The sequence below is a fragment of the Pongo abelii genome, chromosome 15, assembly GCF_028885655.2.
Source record: "Pongo abelii isolate AG06213 chromosome 15, NHGRI_mPonAbe1-v2.0_pri, whole genome shotgun sequence".
NCBI lineage: Eukaryota > Metazoa > Chordata > Mammalia > Primates > Hominidae > Pongo > Pongo abelii.
Window position 1 is genome coordinate 22,360,282 of NC_072000.2, and position 21,732 is coordinate 22,382,013.

At 42.9% G+C, this 21,732-nt stretch overlaps 1 protein-coding gene and 1 long non-coding RNA gene across 19 annotated transcripts; one reads left to right on the forward strand and one right to left on the reverse strand.

The window, feature by feature from the left end:
- The first annotated feature begins 1,542 nt into the window (after nt 1-1,542).
- Nucleotides 1,543-16,245, forward strand: LOC112129948 (uncharacterized). 18 transcript variants are annotated; one of them, XM_063715380.1, is made up of 7 exons: nt 1,543-12,111; nt 12,254-12,445; nt 12,718-12,958; nt 13,528-13,744; nt 13,918-14,054; nt 15,246-15,377; nt 15,493-16,245. In XM_063715380.1, the coding sequence occupies exon 1, from the start codon at nt 11,288-11,290 to the stop codon at nt 11,891-11,893; it is 606 nt and encodes a 201-aa protein (XP_063571450.1). In that variant the 5' UTR covers nt 1,543-11,287; the 3' UTR covers nt 11,894-12,111; nt 12,254-12,445; nt 12,718-12,958; nt 13,528-13,744; nt 13,918-14,054; nt 15,246-15,377; nt 15,493-16,245. The 18 variants fall into 18 exon arrangements, with proteins under 18 accessions (XP_063571450.1, XP_063571448.1, XP_063571458.1 ...); XM_063715378.1 differs by having other exon boundaries at nt 12,718-12,954; XM_063715388.1 differs by having other exon boundaries at nt 12,718-12,954; nt 15,496-16,245.
- Nucleotides 16,246-17,316: 1,071 nt separating this feature from the next.
- On the reverse strand, nt 17,317-21,056 carry LOC134760011 (uncharacterized). Its single transcript, XR_010136925.1, has 3 exons — nt 20,492-21,056; nt 19,513-19,593; nt 17,317-18,007 (listed from the first exon to the last, which is right to left on the reverse strand). It is a non-coding gene; the product is annotated as an uncharacterized LOC134760011 (long non-coding RNA).
- Between the last annotated feature and the right edge of the window lie 676 nt (nt 21,057-21,732).

Consider the following 21,732-nt stretch of genomic DNA (forward strand, 5'->3'; position numbering starts at 1 on the left):
TATAGGACAGCAACAATTAGAGAATATTATTAAGACTAAAATGAGAGGGAAAATTAAAACATGGATGTTGGGGAGATTAAGACAGGGAAAATCAACAAAGGGAGGGCCAAAAACAAAGGGCACTGTGTAAAGTTTAACTCCAGTCATAGAACAAAGATGCCTCCCTCTGAGGCCAAGGAACATGCTGAAGGTTACATGAAGAGAGAGGGAAATGTCTGAAGAATTATGACACTACTGGACAGGCACTTTTACATTGACCTCAGTATGACGTTGGAAAAGCCACTCCCTCAAGGACACCTGAAGTTGACATGGCCCTGGTCCTGTCCCTCCTGGGCAGCTCTTCACACCAGCTCACAGGACCTGGAACTCACCTGCACTAGGGATTGGGGCAGCCTCCTCCTTCCCTCCGCTTCTCCTCTCCTGGCTCTGAGCACTCACATCTGATTTGGAGAGCTGATAACCTGTTTGCAGAAAACATGTGCCTGAATGTTTCGTTCTGTGCTGAGATTTGTGCCTGATCTTCAAGGGCGGGGAGGGGAGGAACACAGCACACATGAAAGGGCAATGCCAGGAAGAGTGCCCTGAATACCAGAGACATGCGAGGCCCCGCCCAGAGCAGGAAGGGCACCTGGCCTTGAGCTCAGAGACTGGAGGGCTGTTTGCTGATGCCCATGTCCAGGGCTAAAGACAGACTGCATGGCCAGGCATGGTAGCCCCCGCCTGTAACTGCAGCACTTTGGGAGATTGTGACTTGAGGCCAGGAGTTCAAGGCCTGTCTGGGCAACATAGAGACCTTGTCTCTAAAAGAATAAAAAATTAGTTAGGTGTAGTGGTGTATGTCTGTAGTTCCAGCTACTCAGGAAGCTGAGGGAGGAGGATCACTTGAGCCCAGAAATTTGAGGCTGCAGTGAGTTGACTGTGCCACTGCACTCCAGCCTGGGTGGCAGCATGGGACAGTGTCTCTGACAGGCTGCTAAACCTTCTCTTTTTTACAACCAGGATGGGATTTTTTTCCACAGTGGATTGGATCTTATTTTCAAAAGATGTCCAACAGGCATAAGTTCAATCAGAACCCTGAGAGGTCTATTTTAGAGGAACAGTCTCTGCTATGTTTACTACTGGGGTGTCAAACTCCACCACGGTTCATAGAGCAGAGCAGTTGTTAGTAAATACTTAACAGTTTTTCCTCGTTTTAACAAATATCCATTGAGTGTCCAGCATGGTTCTGGGTGTTTGATATGGAGTAGCAAAAAAACCCATAAATCCGTGATCAGGAAGTGGCCATTCTCATGAGGTGACAAACTACACAGGAGTAAATAAATCAGCAAATTCTGTCCAGTTAGCTCTAAGTGCTATAGCGGTGGAAGGCGGTCCTCCCTCAGCTAAGGTTTTGCTTTTGTGGCTTCAGTTACCTGCGGTCAATTCTGGTCTGAAAATTAAGTATCATGCAATAAGATATTTTAAGAGACCACATTTACGTAACTTTTATTACAGTGTATTTTTATACTATTTGATTGTATTATTAACTTTTATTGTTAATCTCTTGCGTGTGCCCAATTTAAACCTTCTCATAGGAAAAAAACAGCATAGAAAAAACAGGAAAAAACAGCATAGAAAAGGTTCGATACTCTCTCATTTCAGGCATCCACTGAGGATCTGGGAACATATTTAAAGCAGATGAGGTGGGGACTACTGCATAGGAGCCAGGGCAGAGATGGAGTGGAACGTGGGGAAGCTATTCTGGGTAGCATTTGATGAAGTAAATGAATGTTGACAGATTCAGCCACAGATGCCATAGGACTCAAGATCTCCAGCATCATGTCTCTGTGCTTCCTCAGGGCTGTGTCCAGCAGGGCCCACTCCTCCCTGGTGATGTTCACAGCCAGATCCTTGAAGGGCACTGACTTTTTGAAGAACACCGTGGTTCAGACTGTGCTACTCCCCATCAGCATCCACAGCCTGCACAGTCAAGGATGACATCCCTGAGAAAGCGTGTATGAAACACTCAAACTGACTGGGCGCAGTGGCTCAAGCCTATAATCCTCAAACTTTGGGAGGCTGAGGAGAGTGAATCGCTTGAGCTCAGAAGTTCAAATCTAGCCTGGGCAACATAGTGAAAACCCCATCTCTCAGAAAAATAAAAAAAAAAATAGCTTGGTGTGGTGGTGGGCATCTGTAGTCCCAGCTACTCAGGAGGCTGAGCTGGGAGGATGGCTTGAGCATGGGAGGCAGAGGTTGCAGTGAGCTGTGATTGCACCACTACACTCCAGCCTAGGTGACAGAACCAGACTCGAGGGACAGGGGTAGGGACAGGGGCAGGGAGAAGGAGAGGGAGAGGAGGAAAAAAAAGGAAAGAGACAAGAGGAGATGAGATGAGAAGAGAAAATGTCAAACCCCGTCAGAGACCAGGCCATGGTTTGGTTCCTCTGGGCTGCCTCGGCAGATGTCTTTTCCATACATCCAGACATATACTCTTATAAATAACAACTTCATTATAAGGTCATGCCACAGGAGATGCAGTGTGAAATAACCTGGCAACTCCACAATAAAGTACCAATTCTACTTCAGAGTGATCATAAAATTTGTACTAGGAAATTTATAAATGAATTCTACTCCCCTCCAATTTTAATGAAATCTACGGGCTAACCAATAGAAGGAACACCCATGTTCTGCCACTTATCCACTGTGGTGATGGGCAAATTATCCCCTGAAATGAATCTCTCAATTCTCATCAGTGAAATGGTTTAACAACTTGTATTAGTCTGTTCTCATGCTGCTAATACAGACATACCTGAGACTGGGTAATTTATAAAGAAAAAGAGGTTTAATGGACTCACATTTCCAGACGGCTTGGAAGGCCTCATAATCATGGTGGAAGGTGAAAGGCACTTCTCTTTTTTTTTTTTTTTTTTTTTTGAGACAGAGTCTCGCTCTGTCGCCCAGGCTGGAGTGGAGTGGCAGAATCTCGGCTCACTGCAATCTCCGCTTCCTGGGTTCAAGCCATTCTCCCGCCTCAGGCTCCTGAGTACCTGGTATTACAGGCACCAACCACCATGCTCAGCTAATTTTTTGTGTTTTTAGTAGAGACAGGGTTTCATCGTGTTGGCTAAGCTGGTCTCAAATTCTTTTTTTTTTTTTTAATTTGAGATGGAGTCTCAGCCTGTCTCCCAGGCTGGAGTGCAGTGGCATGATCTTGGCTCACTGCAAGCTCCGCTTCCCAGGCGCCTGCTACATGCCCGGCTAATTTTTCGTATTTTTTAGTAGAGACAGGGATTCATCATGTTAGCCAGGATGGTCTCGATCTCCTGACCTCATGATCCACCTGCCTTGGCCTCCCAAAGTGCTGGAATTACAGGCATAAGCCACCGCACCTGGCTGTGAAAGGCACTTCTTACATGGCAGCAGGCAAGAGAGCATGGGAGCAAAGCAAAAGGGAGAACACCTTATAAAACCATCCATCTCATGAGACTTATTCACTACCAGGGGAACAGTATGGGAAAAACCACCCCCATGATTCAATTATCTCCCACTGGGTCACTCCCACAACACATGGGAATCATGGAAGCTACAATTCAAGATGAGATTTGGGTGGGGACACAGCCAAACCATATCATTTCACCCCTGGCCCTTCCCAAATATCATGTCCTCCCACATCAAAACTAATCATGCCTTCCCAGCAGTCCCCCAAAGTCTTAATTCATTTTAGCATTAACTCAAAAGTCCACAGTCCAAAGTCTTATCTGAGACAAGGCAAGTCCCTTCCACCTATGAGCCTGTAAAATCAAAAGCAAGTTAGTTACTTCCCAGACACAATGTGGGTATAGGCATTGGGAAAATATCCCCATTCCAAATGGGAGAAATTGGCCAAAACAAGGGGCAACAGGCCCCATGCAAGTCTAAAATCCAGTGGGGCATTCAAATCTTAAAGATTCAAAATGATATCCTTTGACTGCATGTGTCACATCCAGGTCACACTGATGCAAGAGTTGCCATGGTCTTGGGAAGCTCTGCCCCTGTGGCTTTGCAGGGTACAGCCTCCCTCCCAGCTGCTTTTATGGGTTGGTGTTGAGTGTCTGCAGCTTTTCCAGGCACACAGGGCATGCTGTTGGGAGATCTACCATTCTGGGCTCTGGAGGATGGTGGCCTTCTTCTCACAGCTCCACTAAGCAGTGCCCCAGTGGGGACTATTTGTGGGTGCTTCAACCCCGTATTTCCCTTCCACACTGCCCTAGCAGAGGTTCTCAATGAGGGCCCTGCCCCAGCAGCAAACCTCTGCCTAGACAACCAGGCGTTTCCATACATCCTCTAAAACCTAGGGGGAGGTTCCCAAACCTCAATTCTTGACTCTAGCCTGGGTGACAAAGTGAGACCCTGTCTCAAAAAAACAAAAATGTTCAGTGAGTTGGAGGTCCCAGTGAAGCGAGAGCAGTTAAATGATTATACTCTAAGGACATGAGGTGAGGGTCAGAGAAGAGCATGTCTGCACCAGTGATTTCAGAAGTGGGATAATTCTTGAGGAATGAAAGGGACTAGAATGTAGGTGATGAACTTTGGTGACAAAATGCAAACCATGCATATAACAAAGAGGAATAATGCTCCAAATATATGAGAAAAATTTCACAATAACTCAAAGAAAAGACTTTATGTTTTCACTACAAGGAAACACTGAGGTGAGAGATCTGCTAAATAGCTGATTTGACTATCGTGCAATGTGCACATGTAAGGAAACATCACACTATATCCTATAAATATGCACAATTATTACATATTAATTAAAAGCAACCTTAAAAATACAGAATACTTTTGGTTTTTTTTACTTTAAGTTCTGGGATACATGTGCAGAACATGCAGGTTTGTTACATAAGTGTACATGTGCCATGGTGATTTGCTGAACCTACCAACCTGTCATCTAGGTTCTAAGCCCCACATTCACCAGGTATTTGTCCTAATGCTCTCCCTCCCCTTGCCCCCTAGCCCGCAACAGGCCCCTGTGTGTGATGATCCCCTCCCTGTGTCCATGTGTTCTCATTGTTCAACTCCCACTTATAAGTGAGGACATGCAGTGTTTGGTTTTCTGTTCCTGTGTTCGTTTCTTGAGGACGTGAATTCATTCTTTTTTATGGCTGCACAGTATTCCATGGTGTATATATGCCATATGTTGTTTATCCAGTCTATCATTGATGGGTATTTGGTTGGTTCCAAGTCTTTGCTATTGTAAATAGTGCTGCAATAAACATATGTGTGCATGTGTCTTTTTAGAAGAATGACTTATAATCCTTTGGGTATATACCCAGTAATGGGATTGCTGAGTCAAATGGTATTTGTGGTTCTAGATCCTTGAGGAATCGCCCCACTGTCTTCCACAATGGTTGAACTAATTTACACTCACACCAACAGTGTAAAAGCATTGCTGTATCTCTGCAGCCTCATCAGCATCTCTTGTTTCCTGACTTTTTAATGATCGCTATTCTAACTGGTGTGAGATGGTATCTCCTTGTGATTTTGATTTGCATTTCTCTAATGACCAGTGACGATGAGCTTTTTTTCACGTTTGTTGGCCAAATAAATGTCTTCTTTTGAGACATGTCTGTTGATATCCTTCACTCACTTTTTGATAGGGCTTTTGTTTTTTTCTCGTAAATTTGTTTAAGTTCCTTGTAGATTCTGGATATTAGGCCTTTGTCAGATAGGGAGATTGCAAAAAATTTTCCCCCATTCTCTAGGCTGCTTGTTCACTCTGATGATAGTTTCTTTTGCTGTACAGAAACTCATTAGTTTAATTAGACCCCATTTGCCAATTTTGGCTTTTGTTGCAATTGCTTTTGGTGTTTTAGTCATGAAGTCTTTGCCCATGCCTATGCCCTGAATGGTATTGCCTAGGTTTTCCTCTAGGATTCTTTTTTTTTTTTTTTTTTTGGTTTTGGATCTTACATTTAAGTCTTTAATCCATCTTGAGTTAATTTCTGTATAAGGTGTAAGGAAGTGGTCCAGTTTCTGTTTTCTGCCTATGGCTAACCAGTTTTCCCACCACCATTTATTAAATAGGGAATTCTTTCCACATTGCTGGATCAGAATGGTTATAGATGTGTGGTGTTATTTCTGAGGTCTTTGTTTTGTTCCATTGGTCTATGTATCTGTTTTGGTACCAGTACCATGCTGCTTTGGTTACTGTACCCTTGTAGTATAGTTTGAAGTCAGGTAGTGCAAAGCCTTCAGCTTTGTTCTTTTTGCTTGAGACTGTCTTGGCTATATGAGCTCTTTTTTGGTTCCATACGAAATTTAAAGTAGTTTTTCTCTAATTCTTCAAAGAAAGTCAATGGTAGCTTAAAGGGAATAGCACTGAATTTATAAATTACTTTAGGCATTATGGCCATTTTCATGATATTGATTCTTCCTATCCATGAGCATGGAATGTTTTTCCATTTGTTTATGTCCTCTTTTATTTACTTGAGCAGTTGTTTGTAGTTCTCCCTGAAGAGGTGCTTCATGTCCCTTGTTAAGTTGTATTCCTAGGTATTCTATTCTCTTTGTACCAATTGCGAATGCGAGTTCACTCATAATTTGGCTCTCTGCTTGTCTATTATTGGGGCATAGGAATGCTTTAGATTTTTGCATATTGATTTTGTGAGACTTTGCTGAAGTTGCTTATCAGCTTACGTTTTTGGGCTTGAGATGATGAAGTTTTCTAAATACATAATCATGTCATCTGCAAACAGAGACAATTTGACTTCCTCTCCTCCTATTTGAATACCCTTTATTTCTTTCTCTTGCCTGACTGCCCTGGCCAGAACTTCCAATTCTATGGTGAATAGGGGTGATGAGAGAGGGCATCCTTGTCTTGTGCCAGTTTTCAAAGGGAATGCTTCCAGCATTTGCCCATTCTGTGTGATATTGGCTATGGGTTTGTTTTAAATAACTCGTGTTATTTTGAGATATGTTTCATCAATACCTAGTTTACTGAGAGTTTTTAACACGAGGGAATGTTGAATTTTATCAAAGGCCTTTTCTGCATCTATTGAGATAAAATCATGTGGTTTTTGTCATTGGTTCTGTTTATGTGATGGATTACATTTATTGATTTGCATATATTGAACCAGCCTTGCACCCCAGGTATGAAGCCAACTTCATCATGGTGGATAAGCTTTTTGATGTGCTGCTGGATTCATTTTGGCAGTATTTTATTGAGAATTTTTGCATCAGTGTTCATCAGGGATATCGGCCTGAGATTTTCTTTTTTTGTTGTGTCTCTGACAGGTTTTGGTATCAGGATGATGCTGGCCCCATAAAATGAGTTAGGAAGGAGTCCTTCTTTTTCTGTTGTTTGGAATAGTTTCACAAAGAATGGTACCAGCCCCTTTGTACCTCTGGTAGAATTTGGCTGTAAATCTGACTGGTTCTGGGCTTTTTTTCATTTCTAGGCTATTAATTACAGCCTCAATTTCAGAACTTGTTATTGGTCTGTTCAGGGATTCGACTTCTCCCTGGTCATGTCTTGAAAGGGTGTATGTGTACAGGAATTTATCCATTTCTTCTAGATTTTCTAGTTTATTTGCAGTGAGGTGTTTATAGTATTCTTTGATGGTAGTTTGTATTTCTGTGGGATCGGTGGTGATATGCCCTTTATCATTTTTTTCTTGTGTCTATTTGATTCATCTCTCTTTTCTTATTAATCTAGCTAGCAGTCTATTTTGTTAATCTTTTCAACATACCAGTTCCTGGATTCATAGATTTTTTTTGAAGGGTTTTTCGTGTCTCTATCTCCTTCAGTTCTGCTCTGATCTTAGTTATTTCTTGTCTTCTGCTAGCTTTTGAATTTGTTTGCTCTTGCTTCTCCAGTTCTTTTAATTGTGATGTTAGGGTGTCAATATCAGATCTTTCCAGCTTTCTGATTTCCCTCTTAACACTGCTTTAGTTGTGTCCCAGAGACTCTGGTACATTGTCTGTTCTCACTGGTTTCAAATAACTTCTTTATTTCTGTCTTAATTTTGTTATTTACCCAGTAGTCATTCAGGAGCAGGTTGTGGTTTTGAGTGAGTTTCTTAAACCTGAATTCTAATTTGATTGTGCTGTGGTCTGAGAGACTGTGTACGATTTCTGTTCATTTGCTGAAGACTGTTTTACTTCCAATTATGTGGTCAATTTTAGAAGAAGTCTATGCGGTGCTGAGAAGAATGTATATTCTGTTGATCTGGGGTAGAGAGTTCTGTAGATGTCTATTAGGTCTGCTTGGTTCAGAGCTGAGTTCAAGTCCTGAATATCCTTGTTAATATTCTGTCTCCTTGATCTGCCTAATATTGACAGTGGGGTGTTAAAGCCTCCCACTGTTATTGTGTGGGAGTCCAAGTCTCTTTGTAGGTCTCTAATAACTTCTTTTATGAAGCTGAGTGCTCCTGTATTGGGTGGGTGCCTATATATTTAGGACAGTTACCTCTTCTTGTTTCATTCGTCTCTTTACAATTATGTAATGACACTGTCTTTTTTGATCTTTGTTGGTTTAAAGTCTGTTTTAGCAGAGACTAGGATTGCAACTCCTACTTTTTTTTTGGTTTCCATTTGCTTGGTAAATATTCCCCAATCCCTTTCTTTTGAGCCTATGTGTGACTTTGTACGTGAGATGGTCTCCTGAATGAATACAACACACCAATGGGTCTTGACTCTTTACCCAATTTGCCAGTCTGTATCTTTCAATTGGGGCATTTAGCACATTTACATTTAAGGTTAATATTGTTATGTGTGAATCTGATCCTGTCATCATGATGCTAGCTGGAACATTAGTTGGAACATTAGTTGATGCAGTTTCTTCATAGTTTCCTTGGTCTTTATATTTTGGTGTGTTTTTGCAGTGGCTGTTACTGGTTTTTCCTTTCTATATTTAGTGCTTCCTCCAAAAGTTCTTGTAAGGCAGGTCTGGTGGTGACAAAATCCCTCAGCATTTGCTTGTTTAAAAAGGATTTTATTTCTCCTCTCCTTATGAAGCTTAGTTTGGCTGGACATGAAATTCTGGGATGAAAATTATTTTCTTTAAGAATGTTGACTATTGGTCCCCATTCTCTTCTGGCTTGTAGGGTTTCTGCAGAGAGATCTACTGTTAGTCTGATGGACTTCCCTTTGTAGGTAATCTGATCTTTCTCTCTGGCTGCCCTTAACATTTTTTCCTTCATTTCAACTTTGGAGAATCTGACGATTACGTGACTTGGGGTTGTTCTTCTTGAGGGAGTATCTTAGTAGTGGTTCTATTTCCTGAATTTAAATGTTAGCCCGCCTGGCTAGGTTGGGGAAGTTCTCCAGTATAATATCCTGAAGTGTGTTTTCCAACTTGGTTCCATTCTCCCCATCACTTTCAGGTACGTCAATCAATCGTAGGTTTGGCCTTTTCACATAATCCCGTATTTCTTGGAGGCTTTATTCATTCCTTTTCATTTTTTTTTCTCTAATCTTGTCTTCATGCCTTATTTCAGTAAGGTGATATTCAATCGCTGATATCCTTTCTTCCGCTTGATCGATTCGGCTATTGGTACTTGTGTATGCTTCATGAAGTTCCTGTGCTGGTTTTTTTCAGCTCCATCGCGTCATTTATGTTCCTCTATAAACTGGTTATTCTAGATTGCAGTTCCTGTAACCTTTTATCAAGGTTCTTAGCTTCCTTGCATTTGGTTAGTACATACTCCTTTAGCACAGAGGAGTTTGTTATTCCCCACCTTCTGAAGCCTACTTCTGTCAATTAGTCAATCTCATTCTCTGTCCAGTTTTGTGCCTCTGCTGGAGAGGAATTGCAATCATTTGAGGAGAAAAGGCATTCTGGTTTTGGGATTTTCAGCGTTTTGTGCTGTTTTATCTTCATCTTCATGGATTTATCTTCCTTTGATCTTTGATGCTGATGGTCTTTGGATGAGGTTCCTGTGTGGGTTTTTTTTTTGTTGTTTTTGATGTTGATATTGTTGCTTTCTGTTTCTTAGTTTTTCTTCTAACACGCCCCTCTTCTGCAGGTCTGCTGCAGTTTGCTGGAGGTCCACTCCAGGCCCTGCCCACCTGGGTATCAACAGTGGAGGCTTGCAGAACAGCAAAGATCGCTGCTGCTCCTTCCTCTGGATGCTTCATCTCAGAGGGGCACTGGCCTGATGCCAGCCAGAGCTCTCCTGTATTAGGTGTCTGTCGACCCCTGTTGGGAGGTCTCTCCCAGTCAGGCGGCTTGGGGGTCAGGGACCCACTTGAGGCAGTCTGTCCCACAGCGGAGCTGGTGCACTGTGCTGGGAAAATCCCACTTGTCAGGATCAGCTGCTCTCTTCAGAGCTGGCAGACAGGAAAGTTTAAATCCACTGAAGCTGTGCCCACAGCTGCTCCTTCCCCCAGGTGCTCTGTCCTAGGAAGATGAGTTTTATCTCTAAGCCCCTGACTGGGGCCTTTCCTTCAGAGATGCCCTGTCCAGTGAGGAGGAATCTAGAGAAGTAGTCTGGCCACAGCCGCTTTGCCATACTGGGGTGAATTCTACTCAGTCCAGACCTCCCAGCCTCCTTAGAACTATGTTTATGGTTCCCACTAAGAGTAAGGCATAAAACCACAGAGGCACAGGGATCAAGAGGTTACTACAAAAAGTAAAGCAGGATCCTCCTGCAGGTAGGATCCTGTCCAGAGAGCCAGGAGGAAGGGAGGCCACTGGTCAGCATTCTGGGCTATTTTTGGCTCCCTCCCACCTGCCCCTCCTTTTGGCTCAAGTTCTAGTCCCACTTGCTTTGTCACCCACTGCCAGTTTATGGCAGCTTCCTCTCTGGTCTTCAGTGTCCTCATTGATCCAATGAATACAGCATCGATCCTCTAATCACATATATTCATGCAGCAGTATAAATGATGTGAAAGTGCTTTGAAAAGCATAGTAAGTGAAAGACTGGGGCACTGACTTCTTCCCATTTTCCCAAGTCCTGCTTCAGAACCTCTCTCCTAGGCCCCCAGCCCCTAACTCCATCTTGGCCCTTTGATCAAACTTTGCCTACTGAGGGGCATAACTACACGGTGTCTCCAGAAAAGGGACAAATATTACAGCCCCTGCTTCTTCTTTTTGGTATTTCCCATGATCACTCTTACATCTAGAAACTGGAACCCTTTCTCTGGTTGGTGGCGCCCTCTCCCTAGACCAAAAGACAGGGGCACATGGGCATCATAATGGGCATTCAGACATGGTATGATGCAAGGGGTGGGCATGTTATAAATGCTGGGGTAGGTCTGGGCACATCCCAGTTACTCATTTGGACTCACTGGGAGAAGCGATTCACTAGAATTCTCATTGGAAGAAATGACAGGAAAGCTCCCTCCAATTTCTCAATTTCCACCCCACCCAGTACCTGATTTTATGATTCCACACCCTCCTAATCCATCCTGCCCTCCTAATACATCCCGCTCTCGTAAGCCATCCCACTCTCGTGCCCGCGAATCCCTCCCTCTTCTTCCATCTGCCAAGCCCCTTCCTCCTCTCCAGAAGTACGTGGATTTTTCAGTTTTCTGCCCTAACTGTTATCCCACTGTGGCTCATACCTGCCCTCCCCACTACCCTACCCTAATACTCTACCTGCCCTGCTCTTCTGCTATTCATTACAAACCATCCATTTGTCAATGCTCTGGTCCCAGAACTCTTTCTGGTAACTCCCTTATAGATCACCCTAGCCCTCCTCCTAGCCCTACTGGTCAATGCTTGGGTCCCAGAACTCTTCCCTGTGATTCCTTTATCCGTTCCCATATTCCCCCTCCCAGCCCTCCTTGCCAACGCTCTGGTCCCAGAACTCTTTTCTGTGACTCTCCTGTCTGTCCCCCTACTCCTCCTCCTAGCCCTGCTTGCAAATGCTGTCGTCCCAGAGCTGTTTCCTGGGACTCCTCTACCTATGCCTCTACCCCTCCTCCTTAGCCCTACTTCTTTCTAGTTCCCTGTACTCTAGTCCCCAGCCCCCAGCCCTGCCATCCCCAACCAGACCTGATGGTTCACCAATCTCATCTTGGAGATGGTTTCCCTGCTCTTGGGGCAGTTCTGGTACAGTTCAGGATGGCCAGGACTGTGGATTCCCAGCAGTCTGACCTGGTGTTCAAAGGAAATGCAAGACGATGGCAAACCAGCATTCAGCCTCAGTAAGTCACCAAGAGCCCTTTTCCATGGCCAGGTCCTGGTCACCCTACTGTCGTCTGTATTTTGCCTTTATTCCCATCCTGTTAATCCTCTTCAGAGAACAGAGAACAGAGATACCTCTAACAATTTTCTGTCTCTAAACAGTCTGCTCCTTTCCTCTCCTGCCTCATCAGCCATCCTGCATGAGCCTCTACATTTGTTCCTGGCTTCTGCATGGAACTCGGTCTATAGCCACAAAGCAAACCACAGGGCCAGTGACAGAGAAGGCAGAGGGGAGTGAGGAGTGGGAAGCACCTAATCTGTTCTCAAGGAGGTTAAGTCCTGCCCTGGGTTAAAGTGAGTGCAAGAACAACGACCCCTGAGAGCCCATAGGGCACAAGGACCCCACTATCGGTGGAAACTCAGTTATGGCTTTGTTTATGTTTTTGCTGCCTGGCTTATCCCAGAATTTATTTGTATTCACCCTAGGATTCTAGAACCATGGTAGGGATGTTCTGTCCTTGATAAATGTCTCCTGCAGTAGGGGGTGGGGCCCTCCACTGTGCTCTTATCACAGCACTAAGGGCTGAGCCTCTTTCTTTTTTTTCTTTTTTTTTCTTTTTTTACAGAAATGAGAGAGCTTTATTGGTTACATATTGTACTGCAGAGCCAACAGAGAGCATGTGCACCAGAGGATACATGCAGACAGGCAGCTCCAACGATACACATGCACCCAAGGAGCCCTGAGCCACTGCTTTGCCCTGGTTTCCAGCAACAAGTTCCGGCCTCCTTGGTCCCATGCTTGGAATGCTTGGACCCATGCTTGGTCCCATGCAGGGGTGAGACCAGAGCACCTGCCTGAGCAAGTAGGTGTGGACCAACAGACTGCCCCCAACAAAGGGGCCTATAATGCAATAACAGTTTATTTGAGGGCGACTTTCTTAGCCGTCTCAATCTTTAAAATACAAAAAAACAGACTTTATTCTCTTAAAAATACATTCCATTCAGTATATGTTCTGAGCTGTGAAGCAGCAGGAAAATAGGGCCCCCTTCCTATGATCTTGGTTGTGAGGCTTTGAGGAGAACCCTCTTCCCCACTTGGGGTATTCAAAAAATAATCCCGAAAAAGCAGCTCTTTCCAAAGCAATCTTGTCAGAGAAATAACAAAACCTCATAACAAGGTAGCCAGGAACCCAGACTCTGTGTCCCCATTCCTTTACTGGGAAGTGGTAGCACTTGGCACTGACCCATTAAATATAAAGAACTAAAACTGCCCCAGGATGACAAGTCCAAGAACACTATAGCGTCCCCCGCATCCCGAACACTCCAATGACGGGGGTTATTTACGTGCAAGCTTGCCTAGCTGAGGGTGGGGTGGCATCCTTGGCCCTACTGTGGATCCCTTTAACCTACACTATGACTCTTTTTCATTTCATCAGCTGCTTCTACCTCACAATGGGGAGGGGAGCAGAGTCTGCAAAGCAAGAGCACGTCCGGATCCCACTCAGGTGCCTGCAGCACATGAACTGATGATGCTTTAAAAAGGCCGCTCTTCCATTGGTTATCTAGATTCAACATTTAGAATCTCAATCAAAATTCCACTATATTTTTGAGAAGTGGACAATTCAAATTTATACGGAAATGCAAAAAGCCAAGGTTAGCCAATACTCTCCTAAAAAGACATTTTTCCCTACCAGATAATCAGAACTTATCATGAAAATTATAGTAATTAAGATAGCACAGGAGTGGTGAAAGCATAGACAAGTAGACAAATGGCACAGAATTGAGACCAGAAAGAGACTCACACACATGTGGACACTTTCTTTAAGACTCCTGCAGCAGACAGAACAGTGGGGACAGGATTGTCTCTTCAAGCAATTGGTGCTGGGTCAGTTGGATACTCATTTGGAAAAAAAAAAAAATCAAGCGAGATTCCCGCTTCACACTACACTCAAAAATCAGTTAGGTAGGACATAGGTCTGATATGATACAGTAAAAGCAATAAATATTCTATGATTGCTCTGCCCATTCATGGTTACTGGACACTTGAGGTGTGCCAATAAGCGTAAAACTTGCACTGGAATGTTAAACAGCAGGAAAAACCAATGTTAAATATCTTGATACTTTTTATATTGAAAGTTTGAAATTATAATAATTTGTATATACTGAGTTAAATAAACATTATTAAACAGCTTTATTGGATTCCCTTTTCTCTCTCAATGTGGATACCAGATAATATTTAGTCTAGATAATATGTGTCTCACTTCATAATTTTTATTGGATGGCAGTGATCTAGAAGGTAACACAGAAATACATCTTCAGGACATCAAATTAGGAAAAGATGTCATGAATGGCATTTATGAAACAATAACCATAAAGGGAAAGACTAATATATAAGACCGCATTTAAATTTTTGGTCTCAAAAAGACAGCATTAAGAGACTAAAAAGGCAAGCCATAAAGAGAGAAAAGATGTTTGTAGCACACACAATTCTCAAAATAATAAACTCCAACAAACTAACAGAGAGTAGACACCTAATCAATAGTAAAACACATTCAACACTGTCTCCCAGGCACCCAAACACATCCTGAAGCACCCTGTGTCCTGAATGAATGAACACATGGTGGGGAAGAGCACAGGCTTTAAAGTCAGTGTTTAGGTGCTCGCTAAATCCAGGGGGTGGCTAATTTCTCAAGGCTAGGCATACTTTTGGTTCTTTTAAAGTAAACTGTATTACATTAAGCATCTAGAAGAGTCATTTATAGGAACAAAAGGTAAAATGGTGGCTGCCAGGGGCTGGAGAGACAGGGAAATGGAGAGTTGTTCAATGCGTGCGAAAGAAAACGTTCTGGAGGCTGGTTTCACACAATGTGAATATACTTAACACTACCGTACTATATACTTAAGAATGCCTAAGAGGGTACGTTTTATGTGTAGTTTACAACAAACATTTAAAAACTCTAAAGTCACTATGTTACTTAGAATGGGAGAGAGCTGTTCTATCTATATTATCACAATGGTGATAGCTGCCACATTGGCTAGAATCTTCTCTGATATAGAAAACCTCCAGTTTTCTGAGACACACACAGAGTTTGGATTCTGGACATCTGCTTTTAAGTGGGGAGAGGTTTCTGACCCCTTAAAAAATCTCTTTTAGGGAATGATTGGCCAAGATGAGCTTCAATCGTATGTCCACTACCTCCTGGCCTGCCACTTGGCAGTGAGTCCCTTCTGGGCGGTGTCCAGCGGCGGTTCCAGTGACCAGGCAGGTGCTGAGAAGCACAGGCAGGTGAGTTAAGCACTGGAAGGAGGTGGGTGTGAAATAAGATCCTGAGAGGTGAGACGGGACAGGGCAGGGTGGGTGGCGGCAGGGGAATGGGTGACAACACCAAGATCTACTCCAGCAGGATGAGAGGACACTTGCCAGGAGACAGCATGGGATGCCATTGCCTAGAGTTGGCAGAAGGACCAGGAGCAGGCAGGCAGTGAGAGGGCACCCAGAGTGCTCCTGATCAGACCAAGCTGCATGGAGGCCACAGTGGGACACCCGAGGGAAAAGGTGACCCCAGATGAGGTTCATCGGAACCAGATATTGTGGGAACTGTCAAACCAGACCAAGAAGCATGGAGGCCACAGAGGGACACCCCAGGGAGGTGACCCTGGATGAGGTTCATCAGAACTAGATCTTGTGAGAACTGCCTGACCAGACCAAGCAGCACAGAGGCCACGGTGAGACACATGAGGGAGAAGGCAAACCCAGATAAGGTTCATTGGGAACAGATCTTGTGGGAACTACAGAAGGTGACCACAGATGAGGCTCATCAGGAACAGATCTTGTGGGAACCGGAGGGGACAACCCCAGATGAGGTCTATCAGAACCAGATCTTGAGGGAACTGCACTTCAAAGTGCTACAGACCCACAGTACATGCAGCATCACATGAATGCCCTCTGCAAGGGTGAGGGGCCTGGCAGGATGGAGGAAATCCCAGAGAGGGAGGATGCGCCCTGAAAAAAAGGAGAGTCCTGGGGACTGTGGAAGGTGGGGTGTGGGGCTCATTAAAGGAGAAGTTACCTTCTCACACCCTACATAGGAGCGATGTCTTTGGAGGGGGCCTCACCTACATCACATCAGATGTATTAAATATATTAAAAAGCATTCACATCTCATGAAACATTTTCACTGTAGAAATGAGAGGTTGAATATCATTTTCTAACTTTGCTTTTGAAATATAACTGTATTTTGCAAGATTGTTATGGTTTTGTTGGTATTTTGGTTTCTTTCTAACAAACTAATGTTTCTACTCAGGCTTCCGATCTCGTAGACCTTTGGAAAGCTCAGGGTTGTAGAAGCCTCTGGGCCCAGGGTGTTCCCCTGATGAGGCAGCCCTGCCCTCCTTTCTCATCACTGCACATGCTCCACGGGCAGTCACATCTGGGCCTGTCACATCAGCTCCTTAAATGAAGCTTCAGAACCACGCACAAAACCACCTCCCATATCCCTTCCCTGGACAACCCACAGGTACCTCACACACACACTAGGTGGAAAGCCAGGTTACCCTCTACCTTCTTCTGCACCCTCTGCTACTCTAGAAGGTCTTGTGTCTCAGCACAAGGCACCACAGTCATCCTCTTGTGGGCAGCAAGCCACCCAGGTGCTGAGGCAAGAGACCGAGGGCACGAGCTGTTCCAGTATAATAAAGAAAATATATAAAATAAGAATAGTTATACTAGATGTAGATCATAGATATGATTATATATGAATATAATTAATGATTAGTTTGTAGCAATTACTCTTTATTCCAATATTATAATAATCTTCACTCTACAATCATAACCTAGGAAAAACCAGGTCATAACCTAGGAAAAACCAGGCCATACAGAGATAGGAGCTGAAGGGACATGGTGAGAAGTGACCAGAAGACAAGACTGTGAGCCTTCTGTTATGCCCAGACGGGGCCATCAGAGGGCTCCTTGGTCTAGTGGTAAAGTCAGCGCCTGGGAAGGTGCCCATTACCTAGCGGACTGTGGTCTAGCAGTAGCGTCAGTGCCAAGGAAAAGCACCTGCCACTTAGCAGACCAGGAAAGGGAGTCTCCCTTTCCCCAGAGGAGTTAGAGAAGACTCTGCTCCACCACCTCTTGTGGAGGGCCTAACTGATAGGCCCACCTGCAGTTATCCGGAGGCGTAACCATCTCCCTGTGATGCTGTGCTTCAGTGGTCACCCTCCTGTTTCACTTTCATGTTCCATTCTGTACACCTGGCTCCACCCTTTAGATAACAGTAGCAAAATTACTGAGAGTATTATAGTCTTTGATCTTTCTGAAGAGAGCACAGAAGAAATAATGACGTAAGCTGTCCTCTCTGCCTCAGCTACCTAACAGGGAAGGGCCCCCTGTCCAGTGGACACGTGACTCACGTGACCTTAGCAATCATTGGAGATGACTCACACTCCTTACCCTGCCCCTTTTGCTTTGTATCCAATAAATAACAGCACAGCCAGGCATTCGGGGCCACTACCAGTCTCCACATCTTGGTGGTAGTGGTCCCGGGCCCAGCTGTCTTTTCTTCTATCTCTTTGTCTTGTATCTTTATTTCTATGATCTCTCATCTCCGCACACGGGGAAAAAGACCCACAGACCCTGCAGGGCTGTTCCCTACATCCTCTCTCCCACATTAGAAGCGCAGGAGTCATCCCCAAGGTCTCTCCCTCACTCCACACATGCAGGGAGGCGACTTGAATTCTCCCCGTTAGAATTTTTCACATGATTCTTACCTGGTATATTCCAACAGGCATTTTCTCCAAATAGTCCTTCTTCTTGCCTTTTAAAATCAGCTTGGTTAGAACAGACATCCAGGCATTATTAGGCCCATGGGACCAAGGAGATCACTGACACAAAATTGCTGGTGAAGATGGAGCTGACTAGACAGGATTAGAAAACTTTGTCTAGCAGAAAGTGGCTATTGTTTTAGTAGTTTTAAAACTTGCCAAACTCACATGAACAGGGTATTAGACTTAAATTGTTTGATCATGATACAATGTGTATGTGTATCAAAACATCAAACTGTACCTCATCAAGTATATAGAATTATAATGTTTTCATTACATAATTAAAAAGTATCTTTCAATTAGTTTGGAGAACTGAGTGACATATAAAAAATTAAAAATTTGCAGGACAAATTTTAACTTAACAGGCATATGGGATTTAAAACTGAGTGCCATAACTTAGGAAGCAGGAAAATAAATTCTTCCTATATGTTACTGTGAGGTATCTTTTCCAGCCATTACGACCATTCAAGAGCAGTGAAACACACTCATTTTAGAGCCACACATTCGAAGTCTTATAATAATTATTGAACAAAGTTTTCAAACTTAATAAACCAGACTTATACACAGCTTTACATGAAAAAGTAAATTATATACTTTCCTGATTCAATATATTAAAAGGCAAATTCACTGACAACAGGGTCTTTAAAAAGCAACAACATTCCGAGAGTGTTGACACAGTGCTATGTTTTGGACATGAAGTGTAATTCAATAAATGATGCCAACATGTTTAAAAGAAGCTCAAGTATAAACTTTTTTAAAATCTCAATTCTAGAACTAACTTATGTGCATGTTTCTAAATACAAAGTAAGTTTTTGCCAAGGAAATAATGACCACGAAGCAATAATAAAGAAAAGGGATTTATTTTAATTTTAGACTTATTTTAGGAATTTCTATCTAGCTTAGCTAATTATCTTCAAATCCCAAATACTATATTCTCAAATATCACACTAACACCAACTAAATCACAGAGCAAGTTTATGGTATGAAATAAAGTAAATCTTCACTAATCCAAAGAGAAGGCAGCTGGGAACTGCATCAAGCAAACTTGCTCCCAATTTATTACTAAATAAGATGGCTACAAAGATAAGGAAGCTACATACCTCCCTCACCATTTGCCTTTAGGGAATTTCCTTGTGGGCAAAGGATGAACAGAACATAACGCCATCTCTCTGCTCACCTGAGACAAATGCACATCTCACTGTTTCTGCTGCTCTATCATTTCACTAAGCCAGACTAAGACATAAGTGAATATTATTTTACCCTCCTCTCACATGTAAATTGTGTATTCAGAAAAAGGCTAATCAGAGACTCAAGGGAATACAACCATTTGTCTTAATCTACTTATGACCTGGAAGCCCCCCACCATGCTTCCAGTTGTCCCACCTTTCTGGACAAAACCAATGTACATCTTAAACATATTGATTGATGTCTCACAATTCCTAACAATGTATAAAAGCAAACTGTACCCCAACCATCTTGGGAACATGTCCTCAGGAACGTCATAGGCTGTGTCACGTCCATAACCTTGGCAAAATAAACTTTCCAAACATTGAGACCTGTCTCAGATATTTTGTATTCACAATTGAAAAGAAACTTACAGAGAGAAGTCCTCAGCTTCCTGCTGTACAAAGCTGACTTGAGTCTTCTTTGGTGATCCCTGGCATTCTCATCAGAACCCCCTGGTGGAAGAGCATGAGGGCATTATATCATTGACATACACAGTTGCAGGTGTTTGCTTTACAGCACAGCATTAAGTAGTCTAATGAAAAAGGTTTTCTTGTCTTGACAATCTAAAACAAAGGGTCCATGAATCCAGCAAGTAACTACTCTGTAAATGTGTTAAATGCAAAGTGTAAGTAAAATGAGGGTCTTTGTAGGTTACTGCTTAGAGTGGAAGTCAGGGGACCTCAGTTCTGGCAATAAAATCAATCCCTCATTTGGAGGTGGATATTAGGGTGAATTCTGGCAATGATACTTTATTTAATCCTTAAAAATTAGCACTGAATGCATGACTACAGTGGCATAATACAGAACTCTAATATAGTGAATCTAATGCAGGTAGAAATTTCTAAATGCCCCTAGAATATCTCAAAATTATTTGCTAAGAAATGCTAAGCTCTCTGCAAAATGGCTTTCAAATAGCTAATTGTGGTTGGGTTTTTTGATGTACTTTCCCTGATACATTTTTTTTTTTTTGTCCTGGGAGTGGGGGGATTGGAGGTAAAGAATGCTTTGCCACACTAATGAATATGGTGTTAAAAGTACAGGTGCTAAAAATATGTTCTCTAATTAATTATGCTCCTACATAAGTAAAAAGGACATTTGAAAATTTTAGGGGACAACCACTTCTGAAACTATTTTTAAGGTTAGATTTCTTTACTAGTGTCTCTTTGATATTCATTTCATCCCCTTCCAGTATGCCTTCCCCTCCCCCACCTACTCATGGTTCTATAGCTAGAGCAGCAGTACTAGAAAAAGTCTATTCTATTTTTAATTTAAAGAATCCTACTTCCAATTTTGTAGAAAATTAAATTAAAAACCAAAACTAATGGAAACTATCCATTTGCATATCCTTACCTTGATCATAAATTTTTGGTTTATATTCTTCACCACATGCACACTCCAGGATCTCATTATTTAGGTCGAATTCTTCTGTCATTGTGTCATTTACTTTATACCACTTTCCTTTTCCACAACCCCTAGAACTCAGAGATCAGACAAACACATTAGGGTTAAAAACAAACACCCTCATCCCCAGCATTTATCTCTATGCAATGTCTACAAATAAAGCAGGTGACCACAATTTTAAACATCTAAGAAAAATGTGGCAATAATTATTTCAATTTCTAAAATAACTTTTCAAATTGAAGGGGTAAAACCAGTTACATCAAGCTTTAAAACTTCAGAATGAAATGAGGTCAAAGAACAAAGCCAACGTGTCCTGCACCATGAAGGTGAGTGTGGATGATAAGGGAGGCAGAGAGAGCAGGGGAGAGGCTGGTGGCCAGTGAGCAAGCACCGCCAGAGACCCTCCCAACCTGTCCTTCATAAAGGAATAGCAGGGGCCTGTGTGTGCTGCCCATTGTATATGATGACACTAAGTGCACAGTCTTCTGTGAGGGCACTTTTTTTTTTTTGTGGGGACCCTCTACCTTCCTGGATCTATACTTCATGCATCTTCACCAATTTCCAAAGACAAATTCTGCCAAGTCATTCCAGAAACTGTAAGGCTCCATGTTCAGCATCCACGGAAACTATGTTAAAGGAAAAAGACCAAATTAATGTGGATTAGTAACACAGCAGGACTCAATTAAGTTAGACAGAATTCAGAGGATGTGATTTCCTAGTTTAAGCCCAGAGTAACTACCTCTTCAATTTAATTACAAAATCTAAGAAAGGGCAATTCTGGGAAAGCCTAGGTAGCCCCTGGTTTGAGCATTAGGCATTTTCCTTCAGAGCAATGACAAGGCTGCTCTCTAGAAATGAGTGCTCCTGTACAGAGATCTGCCTGTTCCATGAGCAGCAGCGGCTTCAGACAAGGGGCTCCTCGTAACACTGGGGCCACAGCCTTTCACATGGTGAATGAAACGTGAAAACCGAAAAAATAATTGAGAGAGGAAATTGTTTTTAGAAATTTCAGGAGGAGAAAAGTTACCCTTATTTGTTCATCATATTTAATGGAGCAGCTAATCTCCCAGTCAAATCCAAATCTCAATTACCAAGATACTAGTCAAAACTTAATACAAGTCCTTTCCACTGAAACAGAGTTCACAGACACAAGCAAATAAAAAGAAAAGATAAATCTAACTATGAATAAA

Coding starts and splice junctions, on each gene's coding strand:
- LOC112129948 (XM_063715380.1), top strand. CDS start 11,288: ATGACAGGAAAGCTCCCTCCAATTTCTCAATTTCCACCCCACCCAGTA.